The 16,194-nt window shown below is 40.8% G+C and overlaps 2 protein-coding genes across 21 annotated transcripts in view; one reads left to right on the top strand and one right to left on the bottom strand.

Moving 5' to 3' along the window:
* The window catches only part of adss2 (adenylosuccinate synthase 2), a 35,871-nt gene extending 31,659 nt beyond the window's left edge, over positions 1-4,212 (bottom strand). Inside the window, exon 1 of one of the 2 annotated variants that reach the window (XM_012962836.3) lies at positions 3,751-4,212. In XM_012962836.3, coding sequence (XP_012818290.1) covers positions 3,751-3,936 — 186 coding nt within the window. In that variant the 5' untranslated portion in view covers positions 3,937-4,212. 2 annotated transcript variants of the gene reach the window in all.
* Positions 4,213-4,314: 102 nt separating this feature from the next.
* Positions 4,315-16,194, top strand: part of fgfr1op (FGFR1 oncogene partner) — a 39,813-nt gene continuing 27,933 nt past the window's right edge. For 6 of the 19 annotated variants that reach the window (XM_012963022.2, XM_012963018.2, XM_018093895.1 and 3 more), the window contains exons 1-4: positions 4,599-4,775; positions 11,834-11,924; positions 13,822-13,875; positions 15,411-15,465. In XM_012963022.2, coding sequence (XP_012818476.1) covers positions 4,720-4,775; positions 11,834-11,924; positions 13,822-13,875; positions 15,411-15,465 — 256 coding nt within the window. In that variant the 5' untranslated portion in view covers positions 4,599-4,719. The other 13 variants (XM_012963025.2, XM_018093897.1, XM_031901720.1 and 10 more) reach the window with 12 other exon arrangements.

The following is a 16,194-nucleotide window of genomic DNA, read 5'->3' as shown; positions in this document are numbered from 1 at the left end:
GAGACCAAGGACTGCACCCTCCTGATGCAGGCAGTCTAGCACTGCATGGGGGGGGGGATTTAAAAAAAAAATTTCCCCAGCCAATGGGGGAGCAATTTTAGGGTGATAAAAATTTGTTTAATTTAGTTTCTTTTTGTCTTACCATAAAATTAAGGCACAGCAGGTTAACTGCCTTCATGTTTCCCAATGATCTGTTCCAAAAGAAACAGTAAAGATAAAATCTGAGCACAACAATTTTTTATAGCGTTTAACATCCCTACAAGTACAGATATTTAAAGGAACAGTAACACCAAAAAATGTATATATTTTAAAGAAATTAAACTATAATGTACTGCTGCCCTGCACTGGTAAAAGTTTTGTGTTTGCTTCAGAAACATTACTAGAGTTTATATAAACCCTGGTGTGTAGCCATGGGGGCAGCCAGTCAAAAGACGAAAAGGCACAGGTTATATAGCAGCTAACAGATAAACCCTGTAGAATACAATGGTGTCTTATCTGTTATCTGCTATGTAACCTGTGCCTTTTCTCCTTTTTTCCAGCTTGAATGGCTGCCCCCATGGCTACACAGCAGCTTATTTATATAAACTATAGTAGTGTTCCTGAAGCAAACACCCCAGTTTTAGCAGTGCAGGGCCACAGTACATTATATTTCAATTACTTTAAAACACTTTCATTTTTTGGTGTTACTGTTCCTTTAAAACCATGTGTATCACCACTGTATTCTATAGTTCAACAAAGCTGAGTGACTGCTGATAGGGTTAAGAGTTTTGAGAACAACTGCAAAAAAGTTAAAACAAAGTAATATTAAAGAGGTACAACTATTTGCTCACCTTTGTACACCATTCAGAAATCTAACAGTTCACATTAATAGAACACTCTTTGCAAAATTCATAGTTAACAAAAATGTGCAGATCCTGTGCTGGGGGGGGGGGGGGGGGGGGGGGAGATAAGTGACCCCTATAAACACTACAGTTGCTGGTTTACTTCCTTATATGATGTCACGTATAGTACTGGCAGCAGAATTAACTCCTATTGGCTGTGTCTCCTGTCAGTCTGACACTGCTTCTTGTGCCTGTGAGAATGCTGCAAATCTAACATAACAGTATGCCGAGTCACTTTGCCTATGCCATTGAAAGGAAGAAATTAACAAATTACCTTTCAATTTGTGCATCTGGTTAGAGTGCACATGCAACAAATTGATCCAATAAGAAAAAACATAGGACGTTCTCAGTGTGTAAGGTTCCAAATAGGCCACTCCCATCAGAAAACTGATCAGAGAGACAGAAAAAGGACTGATTGACAGGCATAAAAAGTATCTTTTACAGTGGCCTTTTTACTTTTGTTATGGAAAATGGATTTTATGACACGCTGAGAGCATTGTTGGGGGTTTAATAAGATTTGGACATTGAAGGTGAACAACCCCTTTAGGACAAAAAAAGCTCCTAAAGACAAATTTCCAATGTAGACAACATTTTTGTGGAAATAGATGGTTCTTAAAGTGAAGCAATATAGCCTGCTTTGGGGTTTCGGTCAGTGAAGAACCCACCATTTATTTATTAGCCACAATTATATTAGAACTGGGTTTCTTGTACCTTAAATAAAACATATTTTAAAGACCGGACTAAAAACCTTTATTTAAAATATCAGCTAAACCAAGTGGACCTATTACACGGAAAGAGTGCTAGATGCACTGGAAGCATAATTGTTTTAATTTAGAAGGTAAAATATACCCCCCTTCTTCACATGAGCTCATTCAGTTTAGTTTATTTTTTTTTATTTTTTTATTTTTTAAAAAAACAGTCAAACCGCAATGTCAGAATCTAGAGCTAGAATCCATAACTTAAAATGGAACACAGTGAGAGACGTTAGATGACCCCCTTTAGTTCAATTAAGCTAAAGGGGGGGGGGGTAATGTGGGAAATGTTTTTATGAGTTACATAGACTACAGGTATGCTTGTGTGAAAAAAACAAATACAGCAACAACACATTTTTTGGAGAATGTGTATGCACCTTATCAGAAGAGGGGTATAATTTCCCTTCAAGGAAAAACTATCATTTTTACCATAATTCAAAATTTAATATACCTGCAGACAGCTTCTAGGACATAAAGACAGAATGGTGGCCATGAACAACCTAGTCTCTCAGCTTCTGTTTTTTTTCCTCTCCATTCTATTAAAGAAGTTTTAACAATTTTTGAGGACCATTTATCATGGAAGGCAGCACAATGAAATGTATTATTTATTAATATGCCTTATTAAAAAAAAGTTACTTTTTTTGACCAAAGTATATATCATTTTTACAATGTTTCTGTCAGAAGTATGTTTCTGAATGACAGAAGCCCTTTAACTTTTCAGTTGTTTGCACTAGCAGACAGGATTGTGAGAGCACAAATTAAGCTGGCCATACACGCACCGATAATATTGTACGAAACCTCGTTTCGTACGATATTCGGTGTGTGTATGGCATGTCGGCAAGTCGACAGGAAGCTGCTGAAATCGGTCGACTCGCCGATCGGCCAGGTTAGAAAATTTTGATTGGGCGCCATAGAAGGCGCCTGACCAAAATCTGCCGTCACGGCTGAATCGGCAGAAGGAGGTAGAAATCCTATTGTTTCTACCTCCTTATCTGCTGTTTCAGCCCTGAACAGTGTGTGGCGGATCTGACGATGTTTTGTGCGACCAAAAACATTGTCAGATCGCCACGTGTGTGGCCACCTTTACACTCCTGTTCCTAACCAATTTATTCATTTTAGTTATCAATCACTCTGAAACATAACTGAACGTTTTTATTTATAACTGGCAGATGTTTTGCAATTCTACTAAAAATGATATCATGCCAATAAATCAGTGGAAAACCGAGCCGACTAAGGGCCATACAAACACTATGGAGCACTATATCGGACAAGTTAGCCTCTAGTAACACAGCCCTTTTCTATAAGGAACTAGGATCAACATGTCCTATTAGGCCTCAAATTACCAGCATATCTTCTATTCTTTGTGAAAACAACTAAGAATAAAAGGTAAACTAATTATGGCGACATAAATATCAAGCAGTTATCAGTGTGTACGTGAAACTGCTCGCAAACAACACAGACCGCCTGAGCTTGGCTGCTGCCCAGAGGAAGCACATGGCCGCTTCCTGTCAAGGTGACTGCGGCTCTGTTTATTTTGCGTGCTTCACTAACAAATATCGCAGGCACTTGAGTAACAGCTTCGCTCGCTGTAACTTGGCATTACTGCAAACACCCGTATGCTCAAAGGAGGGCAATTAATATGTGGGCGTCGCTAGTGAAATGAATACAGCGCTGGAATGTGTAACTGCTCCCAGCATCCCCGGGCTGCACATGTGCTAATTTAGCTTTAGTTGAAGAAACCTGAAAATAGCTAAGGTAGCAAGGTCAGGAAAGGCCAAGCAGGCCGGAGATTGTTAATGTTGCCGTTTCTCTTAATTGCAGGGTTCCTATTCCGGGACTACTGAGAATAGAAGGCACCATCTCAGCACATTCCCGCCCAACCAACACACCCGCTTGGCGCGGAAATATTCCCAGCGCCTGCGGACACGGTTTATCTGTGAGAAGATATAATACTCCGTGAATGATCAACGATACATGTCTATATAAAAGACAAGTGTTAAAATACACCTGTCGCTAATAAAATTCCAAAAGCAATAAAACGTCACGCTGTTTTTATTGTGCCCCTTGGTAAGCAAAGCGGCCGTATCGCTCGCTTCTCGGCTAGGCCTTTCACTCACCTGGCAGCGGCACACGATATCCGCATCCTGAGCCAGAAGATCCACAACTTTACCCTTCCCTTCGTCTCCCCACTGAGCCCCAAGCACAACTGTGACTTTGTTCCCGACGAGGGAGCAACGTCCACTGTCAGTGGCGCAGCATACTCCGCCGTTTGGCAGCCCAGGCGATCCGTTTTCTGCCGACATGATTACTGACAGTGGGTTAAGCTTACAAAGGATATGGCCGAAAGGCTGGGAGAAGTACAGAGCAACCTATAACACTACTTCCTGTAGAACTCTCAAACCTGACACGCTTCTATACAAAATGCCACTTTCCCTTCCTACTCCTCCTACCCTCTCCAGGACTTTTCTTTAGCGCTCATTCTATGTATTTATAAATATACTTAGCGCCACCTCGTGACTGATTGCTTTGTTACGCCATACTAACTGAAGACTATATAGAATGTTAAAGTCACGAAGAACCCAAGTCTGGTATGTTATAATTATGTCCCAAAATTGAATATATCCGTTATGGTTTAAGGCAAAAAAGCAATATCACCATGTTAGCCGATTCACGGTCCAAACATATCAAACTCGTGATAATTACTCATTGTTCGACTGTCACCCGTCGCTAGGCAACGTTCAACGCTTAGCAGCATTCTAGACATTGTAAGCTGAAACCGGTTTGGCTTCCTCGTTTATTGTGGACCTATGCACTTCCTTATCCCGCTCCTCTTGAGCGCTGATTGGCTGGAGGCGTGGCCGTAGGCATTGAAGCTGTCCGGCGCCATATTGAATAACGTAAGCGGGGCTCTTTGACTGCATAAACTGATACAGGGACTTGTCCTGTGTTTGAGCAGAAGGTAAGAGTAGTATGTGTAATGACATGTTAGGCACTGTTGTTCGGCTTTGACTGTGTTAATAGAGTATTGCATCTCAATCGGTGGATCAAATGGATACCAGTGAGCCCAAAAGCTAACGCAGGTTGTTATGAATCTGATATTCCTGAATTTTTGCGATGAATGGAAACATTTAATCAGGGTTCGGTAGGTACGTGCTTAATGAATTTAATTGCGAGACGTATTTGTTTATGTTGCAGTAGTATCAGCACTTGGTACTTAGAAGCGTTTTGGAATTTTGGTTAATCTATCTAGACATAAGAATCGCTTTTTTTCCAGGGTAAAGAGTTTTATAGAGTTGTGTGCTCTTTACTAGCTTCTTAACCGACCGCCAAGGGGTTTATTCCCTGCACTGGAGGAATCTCCTGGCAGAAGTTGCCAGCATAGGGAGCAGTGGTGTCTTGGTCATTTTGCCAACTAAGCCTTAGTCTAATGTGGCAAAGCCATGCCCTTACCCCCTACATGATCCACTAGTGTATAGAACTCTTGTACTCTACTAAATGTACTCAAGTATCCTGTTCAAAAATGTATCAGCTGCCAAAACACTATGCCGGACTCTGATATACTGCATATCCATCCATTCAAGCCCCCTGTGCAGAGACTTGGCAGTACAGGGAGTGAGCACCCTGTGCAGGAATCTTCTAATTGGAGAGTTCTCTCTCATAGGGAAATAAACCTTAAGGGCTCTGGCACACGGGGGAGATTAGTCGCCCGCGATAAAACTCCCTGTTCGCGGGCGACTAATCTCCCCCGTGTGCCAGAGCCCTTAAGGAGAAAGAAAGGTAAACTTCCTTGGGGGAGCCAAATGTTAGGCACTCCCCAGTGATTGTAATTGCTTACCTTTTACCCCAGGCTGGTGCTCCTGTTAGGAGAAAAACGCTTCCTGCAAGGGAATGATCCTCTTCTTCTGTCTTCTCGCTGCTTGTGCATGTACAATAGAGTGAAAAGGCGAACTTTAACAAGAAAGTTGGAATTTTTACCCAACTGCATATGCGCTGGCCTCGGGATTCCAAAGAAGAGAGACTGAAGAGGATAGCTTCCTCTCACCTACCTTGGGGTGGTGTGGTTTTCTCCTAACAGGAGCACCAGCCCAGGTTAAAAGGTAAGTGATTACAAACACTGGGGGGATGCCTAACATTTCCTTCTCTTTTAACCCACCTTCCATGCAGAAATCTTTAAACCATGTAATAAAGAGAGGCTTCTGAATATACAGTGGTGTGAAAAACTATTTGCCCCCTTCCTGATTTCTTATTCTTTTGCATGTTTGTCACACTTAAATGTTTCTGCTCATCAAAAACCGTTAACTATTAGTCAAAGATAACATCATTGAACACAAAATGCAGTTTTTAAATGAAGGTTTACGTTATTAAGGGAGAAAAAAAACTCCAAATCTACATGGCCCTGTGTGTAAAAGTGATTGCCCCCCTTGTTAAAAAATAACTTAACTGTGGTTTATCACACCTGAGTTCGATTTCTGTAGTCACCCCCAGGCCTGATTACTGCCACACCTGTTTCAATCAAGAAATCACTTTAAATAGGAAGTAGACCAAAAGCACCTCTAAAGCTAGACATCATGCCAAGATCCAAAGAAATTCAGGAACAAATGAGAACAAAAGTAATTGAGATCTATCAGTCTGGTAAAGGTTATAAAGCCATTTCTAAAGCTTTGGGACTCCAGCGAACCACAGTGAGAGCCATTATCCACAAATGGCAAAAACATGGAACAGTGGTGAACCTTCCCAGGAGTGGCCGGCCGACCAAAATTACCCCAAGAGCGCAGAGACAACTCATCCGAGAGGCCACAAAAGACCCCAGGACAACATCTAAAGAACTGCAGGCCTCACTTGCCTCAATTAAGGTCAGTGTTCACGACTCCACCATAAGAAAGAGACTGGGCAAAAACGGCCTGCATGGCAGATTTCCAAGGCGCAAACCACTTTTAAGCAAAAAGAACATTAAGGCTCGTCTCAATTTTGCTAAAAAACATCTCAATGATTGCCAAGACTTTTGGGAAAATACCTTGTGGACCGACGAGACAAAAGTTGAACTTTTTGGAAGGTGCGTGTCCCGTTACATCTGGCGTAAAAGTAACACAGCATTTCAGAAAAAGAACATCATACCAACAGTAAAATATGGTGGTGGTAGTGTGATGGTCTGGGGTTGTTTGCTGCTTCAGGACCTGGAAGGCTTGCTGTGATAGATGGAACCATGAATTCTACTGTCTACCAAAAAATCCTGAAGGAGAATGTCCGGCCATCTGTTCGTCAACTCAAGCTGAAGCGATCTTGGGTGCTGCAGCAGGACAATGACCCAAAACACACCAGCAAATCCACCTCTGAATGGCTGAAGAAAAACAAAATGAAGACTTTGGAGTGGCCTAGTCAAAGTCCTGACCTGAATCCTATTGAGATGTTGTGGCATGACCTTAAAAAGGCGGTTCATGCTAGAAAACCCTCAAATAAAGCTGAATTACAACAATTCTGCAAAGATGAGTGGGCCAAAATTCCTCCAGAGCGCTGTAAAAGACTCGTTGCAAGTTATCGCAAACACTTGATTGCAGTTATTGCTGCTAAGGGTGGCCCAACCAGTTATTAGGTTCAATTCAGGTTCAATTACTTTTTCACACAGGGCCATGTAGGTTTGGATTTTTTTTCTCCCTAAATAATAAAAACCCTCATTTAAAAACTGCATTTTGTGTTTACTTGTGTTATCTTTGACTAATAGTTAAATGTGTTTCATGATCAGAAACATTTTGTGTGACAAACATGCAAAAGAATAAGAAATCAGGATAGAAATAGTTTTTCACACCACTGTATTTTGCATACTGACTTTATAGAGAGCCATGTGTTGTGCATCTGAATTGTTAAGTAAGCCCTGAAGCAATTATGTTTTACATGAGCCCAGATTTAATATGTGAGCCATAGCAGTAATGGAGTCAGTTTAGCTCTTGCAAAGTCTTGAATAGGAGTATGTGAAGCAGTTATGATTGAAGTGTAAAATGTTTAAAATATTTCTTTGGTGAAAATGAAATTACTTTATGACTGGATTTGAAGAGTGAAGGGCCTGCAGAATCAAGAATAACCCCAAGGAACCAGGCCTCAGGAGATGGGGTGATAATGGAGTTTTTAAACTATGACACAACTGGTTTGTAATGGGGTTTGGATAGGGGAAAGAGAACCACATCTGTCATAGAGGCTTAAATTAAGGTAAGATTGGGCATACAAGTAAAGATAGCTGAAAAGCAAGAGAAGACCTGCGTTAAGAGATCTGGGTTGAGATTAATCGAAGAGAAATGGATTCAAGTATTGTTATCATAGAGGTGTTATCATAAAACATATTGATTCGTTTACCAAGGAAGAACACTTACAAAGAAAATAAAAAGGGGCCTAGGATAGAGCCTTGAGGGCAGTGATGAAATTATAGAGGGGTAAAATGCTGTAAGGGAGGCCATGGATGACCTAGATTTTTATGTGTTGGGGGCCTGAAAAAATTTGCAGGGGCTCCCGAAGTTATAAGGTAGATGGTGATACTTCATTGTAAGAGAAACTGAAACTAAGATTTGAGAGGTAAGAGGTGAAACCAGGACAGTGCAGCGTCAAGGCCAAGTGAAAGGAAACTAGAGGAGGTCAGGATTATATAGAACATATGAGTGTATTGGTAGTAAGAAGTGTTTTTTGGCTTTTGCTGATTACTGATTTACCTAGGAAAGAGCAGTTTCTGCTGAGGAGATTAGCAGATATGATATCTTGATAAAGGTCCCGGGTGAGGACCGAAACGTCGATCTAAATAAAATAAGTATCTTTTTTTGATTAAATTTTCCTGGTGTGCATCAGCATTTTTTACATATATAGATAGATAGAGAGAGAGAATGACTGCACCCACAGAGACATCAGTTGAAGTAAATAAAGTGAAGTATTTATTCAGTCCAACGTTTCAGTTCACATTGGAACTTTCATCAGGGACAACAGTGCTACAGTGCAATACAAATGCTATTTAAACCTAAAAGGGCGCCAAAGATGTTGCTAGGCAACCCCAACAAATAATAAACATACAATGAAGACAAAAAAACATGAATATAATAAAAGTAACAATAAAGTGAACTTCCATCCTATCAAAGATGCTGGATAAGGGATGATAGGTAGGTTTATTACACATAGAAGGTTACACAAGTTTCCAAGAAGCTGTCTGCCAGAGCAGGCCCTCCAGCTGTACAGCAGCGCACAGTACAGAACTAACGCTGTGTTCCCCCAGCAATATATACACTTACTTAGACAACTGGACGGCCACAAGCGTTTCCTAAGTGTGGGCATACATGGACATCGGGCCCCTCCAACAAGGACCCTGATGCCGTGACAACCATACAACATAATATTTATCAAGCTGCTGGAGCCGAGTAGCTCCTATACAAGCCCCCTTTCTGATATTGCCGCTGCATGTCGGATCTCCTGATCCGCTCACCGCTAGGGGGTTGCCTAGCAACCAGTGAAACGAGTCAGTAGATACGTGGCCTGCGGGGATCGCTGGAGCGCCGCTTTGGGCACAAGGTGGAGGACAGAAAGACCGTGTTGTTGTCTAAGTAAGTGTATATATTGCTGGGGGAACACAGCGTTAGTTCTGTACTGTGCGCTGCTGTACAGCTGGAGGGCCCGCTCTGGCACACAGCTTCTTGGAAACTTGTGTAACCTTCTACGTGTAATAAACCTACCTATCATCCCTTATCCAGCATCTTTGATAGGATGGAAGTTCACTTTATTGTTACTTTTATTATATTCATGTTTTTTTGTCTTCATTGTATGTTTATTGTTTGTTGGCGTTGCCTAGCAACATCTTTGGCGCCCTTTTAGGTTTAAATAGCGTTTGTATTGCACTGTAGCACTGTTGTCCCTGATGAAAGTTCCAATGTGAACTGAAACGTTGGACTGAATAAATACTTCACTTTATTATGTAACTGATATCTCCAGCGTGAAAATTCCTGTGGGTGCAGTCATTCTTTTTCTCTATCTACATGACAACATGGCACTGGCACCCAGGTAGTATCTCATTATTTATGGTGTGCAGCTTCATCACTGCTTGTTCTTATATATATATATATATATAATATATAAATAAAAATTTTTTTTTTTCATTTATTTATTTATTTTCATTTTTTAGACATTTAAAAGCCTATATCTTGTTACAGAAGTGGAATTACACAAAATTCTAGCATATTTTGAAAGCTTAGGTTGTCCTGAAAAAAAACAATATTGAATTTCCTAGGTAAACTAAACGTCCCCCTCAAAAAATGGCCGCTAAAGGGACAAAAATAGGAAATGTTTAAAAACTTTCTGACAATATAAGGTCCATAAGAGACCAAATCGTCTGGCAGTGAAAGGGTTAATGATACTCTGGGATTATGGTCAGCAGGGCCAAAGATAAGAATTGTAGCAATTAAATAAGCTACTTTAGGGCAGTGGCATACAGGGAGATTAGTCGCCCGCGATAAATCTTCTTTACCGTTGGCGATTAATCTCACCGTAACGTCATCCCGCCGGAACGACTAAATCACCTGTGGGATGGCATAAGCATCGCTTCAGTTTTCCCGAAGTTGCCTTGCAAGGAAACTTTGGCCGACTTTGGGAAACCAAAGTGACTCGCATGATATCCCATGCTGGTGGGATGGCATTTAAAGGAGAATAGTCGCCCGCAATAGCGAAGATTTATTGACTAATCTGCACTTAAAGGCAGTGGCCTACAAAGAGATTAGTCTCCCACGGTGAATCTCTGCTAGTGTGGGCGACTAAATTTCCCAAAATTACTTTTCACTAGCAATGAATTGAATCCCCCGTGGAAAGGCATTCTCGTGGCTTTGTTTTCCAAAGTTTCCTTCTGCAGGAAACCGCACAACTTTGAAAAAACCAAGCCATGAATAGCCATGAAAGCCATGAATCACTAGCAATTTACTTTATTGCCGGTGGAAAGGCATTTCACAGAGATTTGTTGTCCGCAGTAGCTGAGATTAAAGCTGGGCATACAAGCACCGATTAAAGTCCAAATGAGGTGGTGTATGTATTGTGGATTGATGAGGTGACCAATATGGTGAACGCTTTTGATATCAGTCGTTTCGTCAATCCGGCAGACAAAAGATTTTGATTGGGCGCATTTGAAGACACCCAAGCAAAGGCATGCATTTAGAATTCCTATTGTTTCTACTTTCATATCTGATGATTCAGCCCCGAACGTTATTGGAGGGTACGAACGATCTTGCCTGTGACCAACTGAAAATAATTCTTATTTCTGTTGTACAGGCATGGAACCTGTACAAAAATGCTTGACACCAGTCCCTGGATCAACTTGTTCTAAGAGCTATCTCCCCTAACCATGTATTTCCTCACTTGCTAAAAAGCTATTCAACCCCTTCATGAAGCTATGGAATGTATCAGCCAGTACCACTGATTCAGGTAGAAAATTCCACAACTTCACAGCTATCACTATAAAAAACCTTTTCAGAATATATAGATGAAATGGTTTGGGTGCCCTTGTGTCAGTTGGAAGGACTTACTGGTTGTAAAAAATGTTTGGAATCATGTATGATTTTCGTTCCACTTGTACACCACTTTGTATTGGTCTTTCACGTGGAATTCCAATAAAATTGATTCATGTTTGTGGCTGTAATGTGACAAAATGTGGAAAAGTTCAAGGGGGCCGAATACTTTTGCAAGCCACTGTAAGTGTCGCAGAAACTTTCCAGGATGGGGAGCTAAAGTCTGAAGTCCTGGATCATTGCTGCTGTTAAAATACTGAGACTTTATACTGGTGCACTAAGTACAGTATATAAAATATGGTATTTTTAGCCATATTCATTCCTAAGGTTTAGTTTTCCTTTAAGGTTCTGGAATAAAAATAGAAGAATATCAGCAGAAAGATCCACACACTTTTTAGTTAAAAAGCTATTTTATTTCACTCACTGTGCAGTTCATATAGTGCTTATGCACTTTTTTACATACATTACATTTTTGCCTCCCAAAGAAATACCGGTTTAGGCATAATAATTTGGAAAGATACTGAAAAGGTTTTACAACAGTGTATCATTTTGTGCAGTAATCCTATAGACACCACGATTCACATACTCATATGGAGGTTATGGGATAAATAAAATATATACATAAATTATGTAATTAATTTTATGCATGCTATGTTTTCAGATAATTCCATAAGCTTCTTTACAGAGAAACAATGTCTGCAACAGAAGAGGACACAGAGTTAAGAGATCTTCTGATTCAGACCCTAGAAAATAATGGCATCCTTAACAAAATTAAGGTAAGAAATATCCTCTAGAATTTTTTTCATAGTGCACTGTATGCATGGAAAAAAGTTGTATTAATATAGGCATATTAGAAGTCACAGAAAAGATCTGTGACCACGCGGACACAGGCTTTAACAGGCTGGAAGTTTGCCTCATTTTCAGTTTTCATTGTTTTACCTTTTTTTTTTTTTTTAACTGTCAGGCAAGTTTGGGGAGGCTAAGTAATCTCTAATGTGCGTAATGCGGCTGCGAGCGAGTCAGCGCATGCACATATGCACACACGGGGGGGGGATTTGTTGTAATATAATGAATTTGTCTTAATTTAAAGGGTTTGCTACTCTTTTCACAAATCATTGGGATTGGTTGTTATTCTTTACATCTAAATCTAAATGCATATTAAAGGAGAAGGAAAGGCTAATAAAGAGTTAATCTTAAGCTGCAGGCATACCTTCAGTTGTCTCAATAGTGCCCTTAAGTCTCCCCATACTTCACCCGTTCAGAAGATCAGAAGCCAAACAGGAAAAAAAAACGCTGAGCAGGGTAGAGAAGATTCCCATAATGCATCGCTCCCTCCAAGACTTGGCGACTTGTTACTGTAGGTGGCGCATGCGCACAAACCAGGAGCGTCTGGTTGCCATGGCAATGCAGGGAAGGTGAACTCTGTGACATGCAAGGGGGGGGGCAGGTGCAGGGAGCGACGGAGGGTTTGTGGCAGGGGCGGGGAGCAGGGCGTTTTTGGCAGGAGCGGCGGGGAAGAGAGTATTTTTCTTCCTTGTTAACAACTTGCTAACCAGGCTAAAAGTCTAAAAGTCCTTCAAATAGCTGATCTTCCAAAAAAAAAAAAACATGTAATGCTGTGGGGCGGGCATACTATGTCAGATGAGAGCCGCCGAGCTGCAAGCGGCGGCGCTGCCAGCATTGGATGATCTGACATGCAAGCTGTGCGCGGTGGCTCGCATCAGTCACAGATCATCCTATGTCACATCATCCAATGCTGGCAGCGCCGCCGCTCGCAGCTCGGCGGCTCTCATCTGACATAGTATGCCCGCCCCACAGCATTACATGTTTTTTTTTTTTTTTCTTTTGGAAAATAAGCTATTTGTAAGGACTTAATAACTTTGTGCAGTCGTTTCCGCTGTGTATTCTCCCTCCGAACCGGCGGGGGGGGGTTTCTGCCGTCAAAGGACGATCTGACATGCTGTGAGGGGGATTGACAAGATGGCGCCGGACAAGATGGCGGCGCAGTTCACTGAAACAGTATGTAGGTTCTAGTATGTGTATCTCTGTAAATCTTTCATTAGGCAAGCCAGGAGTATAGCGTTTTTACACAGCAATAGTAGTACTATTTAATAGTGTGCTTAATAAGTTTTGACTTTCCTTCTCCTTTAAGCATTGGCAGCGCATCCATTGGCACCCATCCCAGTAGAACTAGTTCTGGCCAGACAGCAGACTTCCCTTAGATGAAAACTCTGCCCTACAGGGCTAGAATGAATACTGCTGTGGGAGGGTAAGAAGCTCTCCCGAATCTTTTATATGCAGGTATGGGCTGCCTGCTTTTTAACATTATAAAAGTCATTTGGAAGTATGACTTTTGAGGTGAAATATACATACAATTCCTAGACCAGTCCCTGTCACCAGTAGGGCTTGTGCGCACGAGTGAGCGCGTTGTACGCATGTGGTGGGGGGGAATTGTGTGAGCAACGAATGCCAACGCTGCCGATATTACCTGACTCAAGTATAAGCCGAGGGTGACGTTTTCAGCACATTTTTGGTGCTGGAAAACTCTGCTTATACTCGAGTATATATGGTAATTTCACAGGAAAGGAATTTAAAGATGGGGTTACTGGGCCTTTGAGTTACAAAAATGTGCTTTTAGACAATCATATTTTTCACTATTTTCCCACTTATTAGGCAGAACTCAGATCATCTGTTTTTCTGGCTTTGGAAGAACAAGAGAAAACACAGGTAATAATGCTTGGTTGTGACAGACAATCTGAGGTCAAAGTATGTTGTTTTGATGCAATATTTTTGCATAATAAGTCCTCTAGTATAGAAGAAATTTGTTTTTAAGTACTGTATAGTACATTTTTTTAGGTATGTCTTGAAAAATATATCTGGATATCTTGGTGGGCACAACTAGTGGCAGGTGCATACAATTTTCACTAATTGTCCTCTTTTTGAGATAAGAGAATCCATTCTGCACAGGCTCTAGCCGCCATGGAAGCCTGGAAATAGTGGTAAAGTGACAGATTGGCACTCCTCTCATCTCTCATTTTACCCCGGTCTAGTGCAATTTTCTGAAAAAGGTCACGGGTCCAGGGAAAAAACTTAAATTCACTGGGGGAGGTGCCCAACATTGTTGCAACCCTCTGTGAATTGGCCTTTTCTCCATCCTTTAAAGAATTCAGTTTACCATAGTGTAATAGCTAACTGTTGGGATATTACTAATATTCCCAAGAAAACTAACCTTAAATATGCTGACAAATCTTCAGGTTACATTAGTGGTTCAGACCTTCCTCCAAATCATCATGTTTTTGCCCCACAAAATCTTGATGTTTGCCTATGCAACACGTGGTATAATAGAGACTCAAAAAAAATGAAATGTATACAAACTAGCACAAAAACAAAAAATATCTTTTTAAACTTTGTGCCTGTTGGATACATTTCCTGACATTTTTGTTTTTGTTTTAAACCATGCCAAGCAGAGACCTAAGCAGTCCTAAAAGCATGAGTTTTGTAATCTTCTAATAAGCCAGTATTGCAGTATTGCCTTCTACTATGTATAAAAACTATGTGTAATAAAATACAGCAGTATTATTATTAGACCAGTTGTATTTAGCTGTATATGACAAGTTGCATAGTCAGTTTGGCCTGTGGACTGGTATGAAGAAGTATAGTGGTAGGCGTTTGCCTCTATTTGACAGATGTAATCTTGTTTTCCATATATAATATAATCAGTCCATAAACTGCATTGACTGACAACAGGCTGGGGTGGTGTACCCTTTGCCTAGCGCAGGGAGGTGAAAACAAAATGTACCACATTTGTCATAAGCTAAGGCAGGGGTCCCCAACCTTTTATAAGTGTGAGCCACATTCAAATGGAAAAAGTTTTGGAGAGCAACACAAGCATGAAAAAAAGTTCCTGGAGGTGACAATGAGAGCTATAATTTGCTATTTGAAAGCCCCTATGTTGACTGGAAGCCTACAGAAGGCTCTGTTTGACAATTACACTGGGTTTTTATGGAACCAAAACTTGCCTCCTACCCAAAAATTCAAAAATAAGCACCTGCTTTGAGGCCACTGAGAGCAACATCCAAAGGGGTTGGTGAGCAACATGTTCATGAGGCACTGGTTGGGGATCACTGAGCTAAGGGATGAGCAGTCAAAGGTTCAGCCAAAAGGGTGACCTAATACCATAAAGTCTCAATCTCTGCTTTGAAAGAAAATACACATAGAAGGAAAAATTTGAACTTATATGGAATTTGTTTATTTCCAAACAGAACAAGACCCCACTTGTTAATGAAGGTTTGAAGAAATTCTTAAATACGAGAGATGGTAACTTTATTTTCTTTTGTGTGTGTGTAGTACAATCATATCAGTTGTACATATATTGATCCTGTCCTTTTTTATTATTAGTCAGAGAAAAAGGAAATAGTTTTTAAAAATTAGAATTATTTGCTTATAATGGAGTCTATGGGAGATGGCCTTCCCATATTTTGGAACTTTATGGATAATGGGTTTCCGGATAACTGATTCCATACCTGTACTAATATGATTTTTGTAACAACAGCGCCACCTGCTGGTCAAACTGACCTGGTAAGCAGAACCAGTCAAAAGAAAGAAAAGGACTGTTTCTCTCTTCAGGAAAGATATCCGCAACCTCCTAATTTTTTTTAATGATCTTTTCTGAAAAGGCTAATAACACAGGACAGTACTCATTTTCTTTCTTCTGATGAATTCTGCCAACTAAATCATAGTTTGAAAACTGAACGGTAGGTGGGAATGTGGTTACAAAATTAATTGCACTATTGGTTATCCAGAATGCTGGGGACCTAGGGTTTTCTGGATAAGGGGTTTTCCTGTAATTTGGAACCCCACAGCACAATGCCTTCGGAAATAACTCTGACGTCTCCTCGGTCTCCGGCCCTCGTTACCCCGGCAACAGGTACTTCTGGCTCCTGTCTGGTGCAATATGTAAAATTACCCCGGCAACAGTTACTTCTTACTTCTGGCTCCTGTCTGGTGCAATGTGTAGAGTTAACGGGCTTCATTTTTACCAGCCAG

This window comes from Xenopus tropicalis, chromosome 5 (assembly GCF_000004195.4).
Source record: "Xenopus tropicalis strain Nigerian chromosome 5, UCB_Xtro_10.0, whole genome shotgun sequence".
NCBI classification, from domain to species: Eukaryota; Metazoa; Chordata; class Amphibia; order Anura; family Pipidae; genus Xenopus; species Xenopus tropicalis.
Note: the sequence above shows the minus strand (reverse complement) of the source record. Positions and strands in the feature narration are given on the sequence as shown.